General features: G+C 54.1%; 1 protein-coding gene across 1 annotated transcript; it reads right to left on the minus strand.

Moving 5' to 3' along the window:
• Nucleotides 1-3,336: 3,336 nt before the first annotated feature.
• Nucleotides 3,337-12,443, minus strand: HEYL (hes related family bHLH transcription factor with YRPW motif like). The gene is made up of 5 exons (XM_059830924.1): nt 12,364-12,443; nt 8,548-8,614; nt 8,013-8,096; nt 7,458-7,539; nt 3,337-5,975 (listed from the first exon to the last, which is right to left on the minus strand). The coding sequence occupies exons 1-5, from the start codon at nt 12,441-12,443 to the stop codon at nt 5,308-5,310; spliced, it is 981 nt and encodes a 326-aa protein (XP_059686907.1). The 3' UTR covers nt 3,337-5,307.
• Nucleotides 12,444-16,346: the final 3,903 nt, after the last annotated feature.

The following is a 16,346-nucleotide window of genomic DNA, read 5'->3' on the forward strand; positions in this document are numbered from 1 at the left end:
GCGAAACGATCCTCTGCGGGCAGCTGGCAGGGACCCGTACCCACAGCAACACCCTCCAGAAGGGTGGTTTTGGGGTTGTTTTCCATCCCATCCCCATCCTCTGCATGTGGATGTCTCCCGGGGCAGCTCAGTCCCGCCGTGAAACACGAGGGGTCCGGGGGAGCGTCCCGGAGAGAGCGAGGCTGTGGGGCTGGAACGGGGGCAAGAAGCAGGACAAGCAGAGGAATGCACCAGGAGAGCGAGTAATTCCTCTGGGATAATTTTTCTTGCTGCTCCAAGCTACGGTTTTGGAGGTGTCGCTGGCAGTGAGATGAGGAGTGGCTGTAGCTGGAGCCGTTCCTACAGCCTCCTCCTCTTCAGAGCATAATTTTTCCTCGAATAAGTGCGAGTTCCTGCGGCAGGCCCAGCACTGCGCCAGCTCACATCATGGGCCGTCCTGGAGCAGGACCAAGGGTCCTCAACATCTCCCCGTGGAAGTGAGCGGTCAGTCCCTCTTCCCAGGGTGAGGGTTGAACAACTCTGAATGCAGAAGAAAGCCGCTGGAACAAGAGAGGGATTCACCTCCCTCCACTGTCCCTCAGCTTCACGCTCACGAGATGCAGCTCTGGGGAGACCCGTAATTATCTATTTCCAGCATCTTCAGCAGAGCGTGAGGACACAACAGCACGGGATTCAGTGATTCATCAGGGACCTTCAGGCACCATGGATGTCCTGTTAAGGGGGACTAAGATAGTCTGCAGAGGCTGGTAGCTGGTCTGCTGTGACTTTTCAATTCTATGATACATTGCCTTTAATTTGCTTTAAAAGTGGGATACGGTGTTACCGTAAAAATGGGATATAATACCTATCCCTTCATTACAGTGGAATAATCAAGAGTAGCAGAATAAAAGGTATAAATAGCAAAGTTAATTGTAATATTTTGCAATACTTTCAGATCAGGTTCTTTTCCAAAGACACAAATCATCCTCCTCCTGAGCTCATCTTCCTCCCAACAGCTGGCGGTGCTGAGAGGCAGCACTGGTATGCAGTGGTGGGATCGCATCTGGTGCCTGCCGCTGTTTCGCAGCTCGGTCCTCTGCAGCCTGGCATCTCCTTAGCTGGGAAACCATGGGCTGAGACAAGCTGTGGACAGTGTTCAGAGTGGCTCCTGCTCTGACAGCTAAAGTCAGAACACAACAGAGCTTGAAGAACATGTTTCCACATAAAACGCCCTTTGGCTGCAAGCAGCCGCTGTGGCTACACTGAGAATGACTTTTATTTGAAACATATTTATTGAAACATATTTATTTGAAAAATATTTATTGACATCTGCGTCCCCTCCCAGGGGACACCATGCAGACAACTACAGTCCTGTGTCCTCCTCAGTCCTTTTCACTCCCAACAAGGACTGATGCGCTGGGGGTACCCTCTGCCCGTGAGGGCCCAAAACTGCCCCAGGGACCCCACTGCTTTTGGTATCCTCAACACACGAGTGCAGCTGCTCCTGGTGACCAACAATGCCCGACATCCTCCCAGTTCACCCTCTCAAGACCTTCAGCAGTGCCTGGAGCTAAGGTTACATCTTTTAATGTCTTCACCTCGCCAGTCCATCCCCGTTGATGATGCTGGTGTGAGATCCATCACCCGGAGGCCTCCCAAGCCGCTCTGCTACCTTGTGTCTAAGTGGTATCTCAGTCGCTGATGGTCATCATAAAAGATGATCCATTTTTTAACACGGATGATAAGTTTTGAACCAAATGCTGACCCTGATTTAGGATTTCTCTTCCTTAGCTTTGGGATTTTACCAGCAGAGGGCAGGCCGGGATTGCACTGCAAGCGGAAAACTGCAGAAGCGCAGGAGGAAGAGCATTTCACCCAGGGCAAGCAACAGCAGAACTGAGATAGGCAACATTTTTCATGCAGGGGAATTTGGGAGAGCAGGACTAGCTCACTGCTAGAGCACCTGCTGCATAGCAAATCTCCCGCAGCCTGGAAGTGGCCTTGTCGCCTCCAAGTAGCAGGCGAAGGCTTGTTCATCACGACCCTGTTTCATTCCAGCCTTGCCGCTGTCAGAGCTGGAGGGGTGTTTAACACCGCTGTGTGACACCAAGCAACCCCAGCCGGACTGCTCCGAACACAGCCCACACGTTCCCATAGGCCTCTTCATTATGTTTTTTTTGCCTGAAGAACAAGGAAGAAGAGAGTGCGCGGAGAGTTCGGGGATTTCCCCTACAGGGTAGATCAAAAGTTGCCAGGATGTGTTAAGAGAAGACGCTTAGGCTAAAGAAAACCCTGGGGGAAAAAATGAAGCTCCAGTCCCGGGCTACTGCTCTAATCACCATGTTGCTGTGGGGAGAAAACCTCATGGGCCTGAACTGATGCCCTCCCACCCGCTCTGGCTCCTGTTTGATCCGCAGAGATCAGGAAGTGGGTTTTTTTCACTGTCTCTGTTTTGTTTTACCACTGTAGCCCGCGGGGCTGGTTTGTATGCCTGCCTCCCACAGAGGGTAATTTGGTTCCTCTCTCTGGCCGAGGCCACACCAGAGCACTGAGCTCCCACCGCCGCCTCCAGCCGGGTCGGGGCAGCCCAGGCACCAGCGGGACGACCTGTCATCAATAGCCCTATTATTGCTCTTGAAGTTTCTCTCCGCTTCCAGACGGATGCTGCGTTACTCCATCACAGCTGCAGTTGCTCCCTTCCAGCAATTCCCAACACAGCACTTAAGGCAGGGATTTATGGGCGGTTTTGAAATGCATTTTGGAGCGAGAAGGAGTTATGGGAAAGGAAATCGAATTCCCACCATTCCCCAGAAAATTCTCCCAGCATCTTTCACGAGAAGGATCATTTACTGGTCCGTTCCTCAAAACAGAGACAAGCTCTCAGCTGTGGCTCTTTGTTTAGTCCAAACCGTTTCCCGACAGCAAGAAGCAGCAGGGGTTATTCTGGTCCTGCTTGCAAAGGGTCAGGAGACCAAGGTGAGCCCTCAGCGTCTGGCTGCAAGGCTCTGCTGGACTCCATTTGTTCCCTGACATTTTTGTGGACGCTGCTAGCTAAATGAAATGATTTGTTCTCAAGCCACGGATTATTGCCAATCTCGGGGCAAGCGTTGCTGACTATCCGGCTGATTTTGACTCACGTAGTGGTTTGCAAAGTAAAAAGTCATGGGACCAGAGTTACCATGAGCAGCAGTTAGAAAACAACCAGCAGGGATGTTACCTTATAAGCTACATCTTACCTTTTTTGAAGCTTTTCAGGAACAAAAGCTCACCTGCCGCAAAACTAGCAGTCATCCAAGCAGGCTGGATTAGCAGAATAGATTCACATCAACACTACATTTCACAACCAGGACAGGGGTTTGAAAGACTTTATTTGACACCTTTGCTGGGTGTCACAGCTCGTGAATCTAACAGCTCTGCACAGCGTAAAGTGAGGCCAGGCTACTTGCTGTGAACTCTAGCGTGCCAGCCAGCTGCAGGAACAACTGGGGTCCGCGAGGACCTCCTCTGACTTTATTAAAAGGGAATATGTTGTTCCTGGCTGATTCTGGCACTTCTGGATGAGGGTGAGGAGAAGTAGCAGATGCATTTCTGTGTGTTAAGTGCGATGACTTCCATCAAAACAACTGGGAGGGACTCACTTTCAAAAAAATAGCAGATACATACATTGACATGCACATGGCAGATACAATCTGTAGGAACGCAAACACCAGCTCATCCACACAGTCTAACCGGCTGCACGTTTGACCTGAGGTGTGGGGAGAGCGTCTCCCATTCAAGAGATCTTCTCTCTCTTTTTTACCTTTCTTTGCACTGACCTTTCCACACTTTTCTCTCTTTTCGTGTCACAGTGCTGGAGAGGTGGGCGAGACTCCTTGGGGTGGGCATGCAACTGGGTCCAGGCTATTCCGCACGTGTATCCCAGCAAGTCAAGGCACAGATGCAGGGAGCAGGGGCTGTTCAGACGAGGGGGAGCACTGGGAGACCCTGCCCCAGCCACCATGAGAGTTAGAGACGTGGCACACGAGCAGCGTGGCTCGAGAGAGCTTCAGGTTTCCGTTCCTTTCTGCCCAAAGAGAGGAGGGGAGGACAGCCGGAGGAGCAGAGGCATATCTGCTGCATCAGTTATCTAGGGGCACGCAGGCCAAGGCAGAAAAAGCTCTTGGGAATCAGGACAAGTGCAGACCCAGAGCTTGCCAAGGTCTGAGGTGAAACCTCAGTGGGTTTTCGTCCTGGCTCAGGGAAAGGGATGAACAATGTGAGACCAAAACATGGTGTTGAAGGAGGAGAAAACAGAGACATTGTGGGAGGAGAGGGTGAGGGATGCAGGGCTAAGAGAGAATGAGGGAGGCACTTCAAATGCGGGCTGGTCTGTCCCATTCCCCTCCCTTTTGCAGTCATGGCTGTTCAGCAGGGGTCGGAGGAGAGACGGCTCCAGGGGGGAGACTGGCAGAGGGAAAGGCCTTTTCTTCTCACTTTGGCCATCAGAGCCTTCCCCTCCGTGACGGACGTCCCTTTGAAATCCTCTCTCTTGCCTCGTCTCTTCACACCTTGGTGCGGAGCAAGGGCTACAGAAGCCTCCCTCCACCCAGGCAGCCTGGCCGGCTGCTCCGGCACAGTTTGTGCAGGGACCCAGCACAGGCCCTGCAGACACGGCAGTGTTTTAGCTCAGCTGTGGGAACGAGCTCTGTTAAGCTGTTGCCTCACTCCACCTTAAGGGCACATAAGTGGGAAAAGCTGGTAATGCGGCAAGGAAAGCATGGGGATTAGCAGGCAGCCAGTTCGCTAAGGGAGCTGGGGGGGCTCTAGCCTGCCTTGCCGGGTGCCAGCAGTGCTGGGGAGGGGGGTGAGCTGCGTCCGTCCCACCACACCAAAATTAGGTGCTGCAGCTGGGGGACACATCGCAGGGAATCAGCATGAGCAAGTCTCTGTCTGGCAGCTCCGAGTCCCCAAGGAAATAAGTATTTCAAGGCTGGCTGTTTTCCAAAGGAGAGCAACGCTGGGCTCTGCAGAGGGGTTTGCTGGAGGAGGGACAGGGTTGGGATCCGCATGTGCCCCCTCCCTCATAGCCAGAAGGGTCTGGAGTTCAGCCGCGTGCAGACAAGTGCATCGAATTGGATGTGATTTACGTTTGCAGGCATCAAGAGGGAGAGGACGCGTGATGGTGAGGCAAGGAAGGCAGTGCGAGGAGGGAGGGAGGAGTAAAAAGAATTTTCTTTATGGATCCTTGGCTTCTGCAAAGCAGGAAAGATGCCTTTTCAGCTGAGTTTGTTCTTAGGCCCGTGGGCAATGAGTGCTGAAGAATTCCTGTCTCCGAAGAGGAGGGGAGGGTCAGAAAGCCCCGATTTCAGTCGCCCAGGAGCGGCAGATCCTGGATGTCCCAACCCTGATGCCGGGTCCCTGTGCAGCAGCGCCCAAGGCAGGAGGCACCGTGTAAGCTGGTGGAACAGGGACGCCGGCGGAGGCTGGCGAGAAGAGGAATGTTGCGATTTGGCTGCTCTTGGACGAACCCTCTCTCAACACACCCACTGGTGACGGCATCCTGGGCACAGCTGCTACGGCTGCAGAAGAGCCCGTGCCTCGGGCCCTCCGGCTGGAAGAGGCCATCCTGCTGGCCAGGAAGCTTCGACGGGATGGCAGCATGTCGCTGGGCACACGGCGAAGCGGGGCTGGCCTTACAGCAGGGCTTGGATAAGCCAGGGAAGATGCAGTCAAAACAACTGGAGCGGGAGCAGCCTCCCTCCTGGGGATTTGCACGGGGCCAGTAGCGCTGTGGAGGAAGGACCATGGCCACGTCTGGATGGGCAGGAGGGAAGCGGCCACGGGCGAAGGCTCCATTTCTGCCACATAATTATTCAGGTGGGAGAGGAGTCGCAGTCGGATGGGGTCGGTGGCATTTTGGCCCTCGAGGACACCCAGGTACCTGACAACTTCAGTGAGACATTCACGGAAGCCAATACTCCTGTAATCCACGGCCAGAGCTCGAGCGTCTAAGAAGCCTGTAGGGAGAGGACATGGGTGACGGTAAGTCCATGCAGAGCTCAGGAATGTGCTTTGATTTCACTACCCTCTCTAATGCACTGTGTATTTCACTTGAGGCACTTTGCTGCTGTGTGATATTACTGAAGCAGATAGCGAAGTGGGTGTCCGAAAGGACTGGACATTTGCATGCATGAGAATAGCATCTGCAGTTATCTCATCGGGATAAAACTGCCAGGGTCATGAAGCCTCTTACTCCAGCATGTGAAATGAGTAAGAGGTTTCATTAACTGCGCTCAGGAAGGAGGAATTTTTTCCTATTGGACCCTATCGGTTATTGCTGCTGGAGACATGACTGTAGGCTAGATGGGCGTTGGGTCCCTCTTTGCAAACGGACTATCTCTGGTCTTGCAGAACAGGTGGACACTGTGTCTCCCCGATGCACAGCTTAGCACCATTTTCCTCTGCCTGGGTCCCAATCTTTATACTTCATTTAAACAGATGTCTGTCTGTCTGAAGGATACAGGACAGTGGCAAAACCAAGACCGCTGGACCGAGAAAGCTCAAAGCCACAAAAATCAACAAGACAAAATGCAACCGATGGCTGATTTTTAGGCCTCTGCTCCCTACTTACAGCTTCATGAGATGATAAGCAGTAAAGCAGAGAATGTCACAGCACAGCGAAGCGCTGGACCACTTTGCTTGATGGGGTCTCTCGTGACAATACAGCCTTTTGTTATAGTGCAGTCAAACTGAGTATCTAAACAAATGTTCCAGACCAAGTTACAGCTCTGAACCAAAGCCTGGATGCCAGCAATGTCCCCAGCAAGCCAAAAATGGGTGGTAAACAAGCCAGAGGCTTCTTTACTGGAGCTGTGATCTCCATCCTGTTAACTGGAACAGGACAGAGGGTCTGTACTGAGGTCTCAGTACAAATAAGACCTTTGTTGAATTTTGCACAGGGCTCCCTCTCTCTTCTTACAACAACCAAGAAACAAAAAAAAAAAAGAACAGAAAGGGAAAAAAGCCTTGTTTATTTGCAGAGTCCCCATGCAGAATTCAGCCTCTGCAGGAAATGTATCCCAGGGAGGAGGTAAAGAGTTTAATATCGTTTTTCTGGAAGCAGGCTCCATTTCTGAGCAGGACTAAGCGTGTCTCTGGCTGGGCAGCTTTTAGCGGGGTGCGTGACAACAGCAGTGGTGCTGTCCCTGTGCGTCTGTGGGACTTGCTATCCCACATACCTCAGTCTGCCAAATGTATGCACGGGATGCTGACCCATATGTTCGACATAAGAAAAACAACAGGGCAGGAAACGTCCATCTGCCCTCCCTCGAAAAATATTTCCCTTGGGAAGCAGGCAGGGCAGCATTCGTTTTGGTGCTGGCTGGTGTCAGCAAGGCACACCAGCACCAAGATATTGCTTGCTGCTGAGGCTGATGGGGAGTTTTCCTTCCAGGTTTTCACCGTCACCTCACCCGTATGCTTATAAGAGCAGTTCTTACCTGTTCCTCCAGTGGCGTGAAGCATTTTTAAGTGGTCTACTGTCATTTGTAGAATTTCTGCCTTCTCCAGCTTGGAAGACCCCTGTGTGTTGGGAGCAGGAAAAAAGAGCAATTCATCTTTTTATGGTCTAGGGTTTTGTGCCTCTCAGGAGCTGAGGTTTTCCCGACGACCTCCTTCCCGAAACCTTCCTGAAGCCTAGGAGTGCTCAGATTGGAGCAGGCATCCACCCAGGGCATTGGCTCCATTTTTTACATCAAGTGAGTAGAAAATGGAGCTCCTTCCCAAGACGGCCCAATGCAAATTGAAAATCCCCATTTCTGTGCATCTTCATATCTGCAAAACACTTTGTGGATTGAATTTATCCTCCCTAGGGCTCCTGAATATTTGTTAATATTGTTTTACCACCCAGTTTCACCACCTACTTACTCCCTGAAGTGATGATGATAAGAAAGACATAGCAATGCTCCAGACTTTCTCATTCTGAGGGCTCTACCCTTACACTGCTGAAATGCAGCCCGCAAGGGAGGATGAGTGGAAATCATGGACACACACACCTGCTTCTCAAAGGCGGTGGGCACCAGGCGCCGCAGTTCAGAGAGGCTGCTGTTGATACGGTCCCGGCGCCGCTTCTCAATGATCTGCGGGAGATTTCCAAGTGGAGAGAAGAAACCACGGTCATTTACAGCCACAGCTCACAGGTTTAAAGCCCTCGTTAACAGCTGTGGCAGGTTGAGAGAGGTGCTTTGAACAGGGCCATATAAGTAAATGGTTTGGGTGCAAAAGCTGAGCAAAGAAACATTGACTGGTGTGATAACCCCAGGTGAAATTGCTCTCCTCCACCCCTATCTGCCAGATCTGAGGCCAAACCTCTGCAAAAAATCTCCAGTTGGCTGCGGGGAGAGTTCTGCAGGAGATGGAGCAGGGAATGGTGTAAAGTCGATTTTGCACTGTGTCCCCACACTAAGGACGTGCCAACAGCACCCCACCGCACACAGATGTCACGGGGAGCCCTGGCACACAGCTGGGACCAGCCTGACCCCCCCAGGGAGACACAGCACAACCACCCTGGTCAACAGAAATGAGACTCACCCCTCGCCGCTTCTTCCTGGCTTGTATCTGAGATGTCGTAGTGGGAGAGACAGACCTAGAAACATGGCTGGAAAGGAAGAAGAGGGAATAATTTCTTGCACTAGCTAGAGAGAAACCTCTGTTGCACATATGCTTTACACACGTTTGCCATCTGCAGTTCCCCCCCCCGACCCCCCCCCGAATAATGTCTTCTGTGGTTCCCATCTCATTTTTACCCTCAACACAGAACTCGGGAATTGGGGCCAGGGAGCCAAGCAGAGACTCGAATCCCACTCTGTCCCCTCCGAGAGTCGATAACCAGCCTGGACCAGATTTCTGCACCAAACTGCCCATCCACTACCAGGCACACATCTCCTTCGATCTCAGCCTGTGCTGACATCTTCACGGGGCTGGAAAAGCAGCGATCCAAGCTCTGGAGTCATGGCCCTTTTTTTTCCTCCATGTGCGAACCCTCCCGGCTCTCATGTCTGAGCCTGCCCTGTCTGCAGGGCTTTGCATCTCGAAGCTGTGATAGCGCGAGCATTTATCTGAGCTCCCACCCAGGGCGGCAGCAAAGGGCTGGTCGCTCCTCAGGGTGAGGCTAACGGCAGTGTTGATGTGGTTTCTGAGGGCTTCCTGGAGAGTCGCTTCACAAACCACAATTTTTGGGGTGGGCCATGATATTCTGAATGCACGGACACCCCTGAACCAGACAAAGAGGGATGAGGACCCAGGCAGGGGGAACACCTGGCAGGAGGTGACAGAGCAGGGACCCTGCCTGCTGGCCGACAGCCCCAGGGACCAGCTCTGGCTTAAGGGACAAGGGACATGGATGGGGACAGGCTAAAGAGAAGGGTCCCACAAACCATCCTGTGCCTGGTGGGCATGGGTGAGGCTAAATACACCAAAGGTCAGCACTAGACATGCACGGGGAGGCAAAGTTCAATCCTTAGGTCCCCAGGGAGTCTCCGTAAGGATGGATAACTGGGCGTGGGAAACTCCTTGAAGCAAAACCCCTCTGCTCGGGGGCAGGCTGGCTGGGCCACCTTCCACCTCCCCCAGGCAGGGTTTCTCCCTCCAGAAAGTGGGACTGGCTCGGGGCTGTTTCTGCGCCTTACGAAACTCGGCGCAGGGATGTTAACACGCAGGCGAGACGGCAGTCTGCAACCCGGGCCAGCACAGCACTCCGGAGGGACTCGGAGACCGCGTAAGACATACAAATCTGGAAAGGGGCATTTGGGTTCACCCCATCATATCAAAATATTTTTCAGTTTGACAAAGCATTTTAATAGCAGTCTATTAAAGATGTTTCTGCAGAGACAGTGCTGTCTGCACAGCAAGCCAAAAAGCTAGACCAAACTCAGCCCATTAAAAATACATTTTGTTAGGCCCAAGTGAGGTGCTTTCAGAAGTGGTTTTACACAATCAGACGAAATAACACGTTCTTCTACTGACTGCTCCACTCATCTCCATACAGGTACCCTATTTGAATGTCTGCTGGGGGGGCTTTCTCTGGGCATAGGTGCTGGCTGGCTTCGCAAGTATGAACATGCGTGGCCAGTATACATAAACGCCTATACGATGAGCACGTGTGATGTGAAAGTGGGCTCTGCGTGGACGCTGGGGTGTTATACGTGCAGGGGGTAGGTACTGAATTCGCCTGGAGGTAGAGTAATGCGGAGTACGCGCTCAAGGAGCCTGTAACAGTGAATTTTTGAAACTCTCTTTGCAGAGCTGTCCGAACGCGTTGCTCTTTGTGAGCTGCAGTTACAGATGTGGATATAAAAACCTAGCTTACTGCAAAATATATTTTAAAAATATGTTTGACAGATTTGAACCACATAAAAGATTCCGTAACTATATTCTCTGATGATTAAAATTTCTGCATTGCTTTTTGCTCGATGTTATAATTTACAGCATAAATTTGCCTGTTTATTCAAAACAAAAAGCAAAAAAAAAAACCAAACCAAGCAGTATCTTGCACTTTTGCAGTGACCCCAGCATCTAAACTTGCTCCACGCGCTGAACCAAGCCTCACACCCGGAGTGACTCATCCTCCCTCCACGGGGGAACTGGTTTGCCCAAACCACGCGACCGATGGGTAATGGGCTGGGAACCCCGGCCAGACAGCCCGACCGCCTCCCTCTGCCCTAATCGCTCCACCTTGCTCCCCACCTGGAAGTGTTTCATTTTCTCCGATCCACCAGCGTCCCACGCGGGACCGCATCACTCGGGGTGTAAACTCGTCAGGGCAGAAACAGCTTTTTGGGCCATGTGTTTGCATGACATGAGCAACAACATAAATTTGTACAAATACCACCAGATCACAGCGCTGCCCTGTTTTATGACTGGCTTGAGAAGACAAACACGTTAGCAGCACCAGAGAGAAATCAAAAATTCATCGTCACTGTTCACTGACATAAAATATTACAATTCCTCTACTTCATCCATCGGGGCACTATAGACTCAGTGTGCTGCGCTGATGTAAAGAGGTGGTATATATTTCACCTGCGGCAGGAAGGTAGGTTAAATATTGATGCACTTGGAAACTCTGTAAGGGGTTGATTAATTTGTGCAGGACATGACGTGTCGGACATGCCCAACTCTGCCTGTGACCGTATAAGTGAGAAGTAGACTCATGAATTTAGTCCCATGAGAACCTGAGCTTGGCACCACGCAGGGCGACTTCTCCGCTCAGGATACCAAGCAGCAAAAGGGAATGAATTCATCTGGGGCCTCGCTGGACGCGGAGGGAGGGGGACACTTGGCTGCTGAAACAAGAGTTCAAAAGCAGCTGATTTTTGGACGAGAACAAATAACAGAGCCCTTCCTTCATCCCTAGTGCCGTCTGCACGCCCAGAGCCTGGGAATGCCTGCGAACGGCTGACACAGCATGGGAACCCGGGCCGCGAGCGGCGGCCAGGGATGCCCTTTGCCAGCAAAGCCGCGGCCCAGGGGAGCGTGGCAAAGCCTGAGGACATTGCCTGGGATCCACGCAGAAGTCCTGTCCTCACTATTTCACCAAGCAGCAAGGGCCCAGAGCCGAAACTGCGGTTCAGCAGCGATGGGATGGAGCCTGAGAACTGTGATACTGAAAGTGCGTGCTGAAAGCAGGGCACCCTTTGCCGGCCAGCCTGCACAGGCTCCCTCTTTAATAAAGATCAAAGCCCCAGCTGCTGCATTACAAACGCATCAGCAGAGCAAAAGCGTTTCTCATGCAAAACCTCCTCGTTTCTTCCACATTCCCCCGGATCGCTGACACTGCTGCGGCACCCAGGCAGCGGACCGGGTGCCTTTGCTCTGCGGGGGGTCCTGCCTCATCTCGGGGTGCAGAGACCTGCGAGCAACCGGGCTCCCGCTAACGAAGATCAGAGCTGCCCTTCTCCCCACCTGGCAGCAGAAGGCAACTGCGCTGCCTCTAACGAGGCATTTTGTTGAATGCAGCCGGCCGGTAACACGGCTTTAACCCCCGTATTGCGACTTGGGTTCCCTTGCTGGGTCAGTCCTAACGCCAGCATCAGCCCACACTTGCACTCTGGAGCGATCCCCCCGCCCGTCCTTGCCCAAGGCAGGAGCAGCCCAGCCCGAAGGGGTTAAGCGAGGTGCCGGGCGACCCCCGGTGAGCCCGCGGCGGAGCCCGGTGCTCTCCCGAGCCATGCCGCGAGAAGCCCGCGGGGAGCTGCTGCAAGCGCCGTGCCCGGGACCCCGCTCCAGCCCGGGCTCCCCGCAGGATGCCGAGCTGCCCCGCAGCAGGGCCCCCAAAACCCGACCTCGTCCCAGCGCCGTGGCACGGAGCCGTCCCCCGGGAGGGAGCTGCCGCCGGCAGCGTGTCCTCACCTGTACTCCTCCTCCCGGCCCACGTCGATGGTGCCGTCCGACTCCGTGTCGGACGAGCTCTCCTCGCACAGCCGCTTCATCCTCGCAGGCGGCGCCGGGCGGCCGCGTCCCCGCGGGGCGCTCGGGGGAGAGAGGCCGGTGGGCTCAGCGACCCACGCGTGTCCCCGGAGGCCACCGCCGTCCTTCCCCGCCGGCCTCGGGGAAGTGCTGTCCCTCCCCGGGCTGCGCGGAGGAGCTGGCCCCAGTGCGTGCCTGCCTCGCACGGCTCCTCCCCTGCCCGCACTCTGCCTTTCACACCCCCGGCTTCTCCCTCGCTCTCCTCCCAGGACGTCCCCAGCCTCCCCGGTTAATGGGTTAATGAGACATCTCCCGGGAGTGACGGATTACGCGGCCGCGCCGGCGCTCCCCGGTTCCCAGGGCCCCCCCTCCGCCTCCTCCCGCTCGCTGGTCGAAATCCCAAGTCTTCCTGTAAAAGGAACAGTCTGTGTGAACCGTCTCATGTCCCCCCCTCTTCTGCCCACGGCCCCCCTTCTCCCCACGGCCCCCCTTCCACCCGCTGCACATTGGCCTCAGCCCCAGTTTAAAGGGACCAGTGACCTCACTGGCAACAGAAAACCGTGGGAAAGAGATGGGACTGATAAAGCCTTGAGTTGTTTCAGGGAAAAATCAACATCCAGCCCCACACGCACACACATGTCTGCCCGGCTCTGCGCGGCGCAGGCACTTTTGGAGACTTATGATTCAGATGGAAACCAGCTTATTCGAAGCGCGATGCTGTTTGAGGACGCCGCTCAAAAGGCCCTCGCCTGGGATTAATCAGTGGCCACGGCCGAGGGCCGGGAGGGCAGCGGTGGCACCGTGCTCGGAGGCGTCGGGATGGGTTCGGCACCCCGACACTGTGCCACGGTGGTCCCGCTGGGAGCTCGGCCCCCTGCCACGGTCCCACAGCCTTGGAGCGTCTTCAAGTGCCTGCTCATGGCACAGCCAGGGCATTTGAGACCTAGCCTGTAAAACAAACCAACCAAAGCCCAACTTTAGGTTTTATGACAGCAGGATGAATTGCTGTTTTCTTGTCTCATTCCATAATGCTGGAAACTTTGACCTGCAGCCCGGCATCTAGGGAGCATCTCGCTTTCCCTGAGCCTGCGGGAAGGAGGTAGGAGTCTGTTTTTTAGAGCCCTGTGCTGCTCAAATCCCCCAAGGCAGCAAAAACGTGTGCGTGTGGGAGAGAGAGAAGGGAGGAGGGAGAGAGCTGAAGTGGAGGTTCACAGTACAAAAATAATGCCTTTTATTTTGAAAAAAATAATCAGCGCTGAGATCTGGCAACACGTGGGTTTCCCAAACCCCTTTGCAAAGACCGTGGCGGCGATAACAGCCCATCGCCGCTCGGGCCAGCCAAGCCACCCCGCCACCCGTCTCCCATGTGCGGAGGCACCCAGCCACGTGGTTGGGTGCTCCCTATCTGCCTCAGCCATCTCTGCCAGCTCACCCACACTGCACCCGCCAACCCCGAGAGGTCTGCAATCCCCCAGCACCTCGCAGGCAGCTCCCGTAAAAGCCAAATGCCAACTACCGCCTGCCCTTCACCCACGCCTGCCCCAGCCCAGCACACTGAGCAAGGCTCGGCCCCTGTCAACATTTTTTGAGACTGAACCACACCGTCCTCCCTCCCAAACTAAAACAACAGAGACCCGAAGCAGCCATCCTGCCCTGGAGTGGAAAGCCGACGTCTCAGAAGTGTTTGTAAACCCAAAAAAATGGAAGAAAACATTTGCTTTAGGTTATAGCACTTTGTTTCTATAATTTTGATGTTTTGTTTTAATTCTCACTATAAAAACTGGTCAAGAAACCGAGCTGTTGTTAGCTTACATTTCAAAATGAAAAGTTGCTTTGAACCAGAAGAATTAGAAATGTGTTATTTTAGCAATTTTGAGACCCACTCCTCCTCCCTTTCCAAAGCGATTTCAGTTACAAATACATACATCTCCAAACTAAACTTCCCATAAACATGTGTTTTTGAGAGATTAATACTCTTTCCACTGATAAAACCATTTAAATGGGATCCAGAGATTGGTTATTTCAGGCTCTTGCTCATATCACAATGAGTCTGAACCAAGCGGAGCCCAGACCTGCCACGGAGGAACGCTTTTCTTCTCCATTAGAAAGGAATTCGCTGTCCAGACTCCGTCTTTTCTGGGCCTTGTCTAAGCATCATTATCTGGGTTCAATTGAAGTGTAATTGGCAACATGTTTTTCTAGGATTACACTTCATTATGAACAGAGCGGGGGCCCCGAAACCCACTTCTCCTGTAATCGGATCTGTTTTCCAGCCTGCGCTCCTGGCGAGTCGTTTATAATCGCCCCCAGCGAGCCTTGGGGGATTGCGAGGGCCATCTGAACCACCCCAGGCTTAGCTGCGTGGCGGAGCAGCCGAAGCGGAGATGGTGCTGAGACGCCTCGCAGGTTGGTTCAATGGAGACGACAGGGAAGGATTAAACAGGCTTAGCTGCGTGTGAGGGGAGCCAGGTTTCAGGAAGCATCGCCCACGTCTTGCGGGAGAGAGCGGGCAGGCCTACCCCGCTGCCAACACGGGGTGACACCAGGGAAGGGGAGATGGGGTCTAAGTGCAGAAATGGGCCTTCTGCCACCTGCCTGCCTCCCACCGAGCGTCCGTGCAAGCTATTCCCACGGTACGCCTTCTTGCGGTGGCAAAGCCTGGCCCCGAGCGCGGAGCCACAAACAGTGGGTGACCAACCTCGGCCCAGAGCCGATCTGCTCTTCCCCAGAGAGCTACAGGCTTTGCCGCAGCCAAGCCAGGGAATTGTTAGAGGAAATCTCTCCCCAAGCCCTGAATTATCAACCCTGGCCCAGCGCACGGGGCTGTTTCCCCTCCTGCACGGTCTCTGGGAGCTCAGCAAGCGTTGCTGCCGTGCCTGTCGCCATCCCCGGGACCCCTGTGAGACCCTCTGGGACTCTGGAGGCTGGCGAGAGCCATCCCCCGCGACGGCTGGCTGTGCCTCTGCGTGGTGGGAGCTGTTTCCAGAGGATGGGTGTCACGAGGACGGGGCTAAGCCATCCATCACACCCAGCACTAATTGGCTACCCTGCTTCGGAGGCCAAGGAATAAGTGAGCTGCAAAGATTGATGTCCCTTCTCTGCAGCAGGAAAAACTCTCCGAGCCAGGGCTGAGGGTGGATCCCTGCCAGGGACCTGGGATTGCCCAGGTTTGCCTGTGCCAGCCCGCTCCTGGGGGTGAAGGGCTCCAGCCCAAGGTTCCCTGGGGGGGGTGACGGTCAGCCCAGCCACCAACCCCCCTCCCGTGCTGGGACCAGGGCTACTCCCTCCCCTCCCTCCTGCTCAGCTCTGGGAAATGTCCCCGGAGAGTGGCCAGCTGTGAAAAGCTGCAGCAGCTGGAATGTGGGAGGGAGGGCAACGCTTCTGGAAAGCCAGAGGCAGCAGAGGAGCAGGACATATCTGTTACCTCCCCGTGAACTGACACCTCTGATTTAACCCCGTGCATGCCTGGAATGCCCTGTCCGCACGTCTTCAGTCAACATCACCTCCTAACCTCAGGTCCCACCCCTGGCTGCCAGATCCACAGCTGTAATTTCAAAAGCAGAGGCCTCGCAGGGATGCTGGACGGGATTCCTGGCTGCAGCGCTGTGGACAGGCTGTCTTGTTCTGTGGCTAAGCAGAAGGATTCATCACAGACAGGAGAATCATGCAGGGCTTTCAGGAGGTGATTTGGGATGAAAGCGCGTAGGTACGAATACGATATCACCTCTGTGTTTTGTCAGATCTGGAGCGCGGCCAGGAGAGGATTGTTTGCCGTGGCTCCGCTCCAAGCCAGAGGCACTACAATTGTTAACTCCCCCCCACTTCCCCGGCCCACGCAATTCAGAGCCGGCCCAGCCGACTGCTAGGGGCAGTCCAGGGGAGGGAAAAACAACATTTTCCCACAAACCCGTGGCCTCACCCTTCTC

This window comes from Gavia stellata, chromosome 29 (assembly GCF_030936135.1).
Source record: "Gavia stellata isolate bGavSte3 chromosome 29, bGavSte3.hap2, whole genome shotgun sequence".
In the NCBI taxonomy this organism is placed as follows: Eukaryota; Metazoa; Chordata; class Aves; order Gaviiformes; family Gaviidae; genus Gavia; species Gavia stellata.

Bases quoted from the DNA above. Each gene is read 5' to 3' on its own strand.
- HEYL (XM_059830924.1), bottom strand. From the start codon at position 12,443: ATGAAGCGGCTGTGCGAGGAGAGCTCGTCCGACACGGAGTCGGACGGC. The intron at 8,615-12,363 runs GTGAGGACACGC...CTTCCTTTCCAG, and splicing joins GGCCGGGAGGAGGAGTACAG to CCATGTTTCTAGGTCTGTCT. The intron at 7,540-8,012 runs GTGTGTGTGTCC...CCCAACACACAG, and splicing joins CCACCGCCTTTGAGAAGCAG to GGGTCTTCCAAGCTGGAGAA.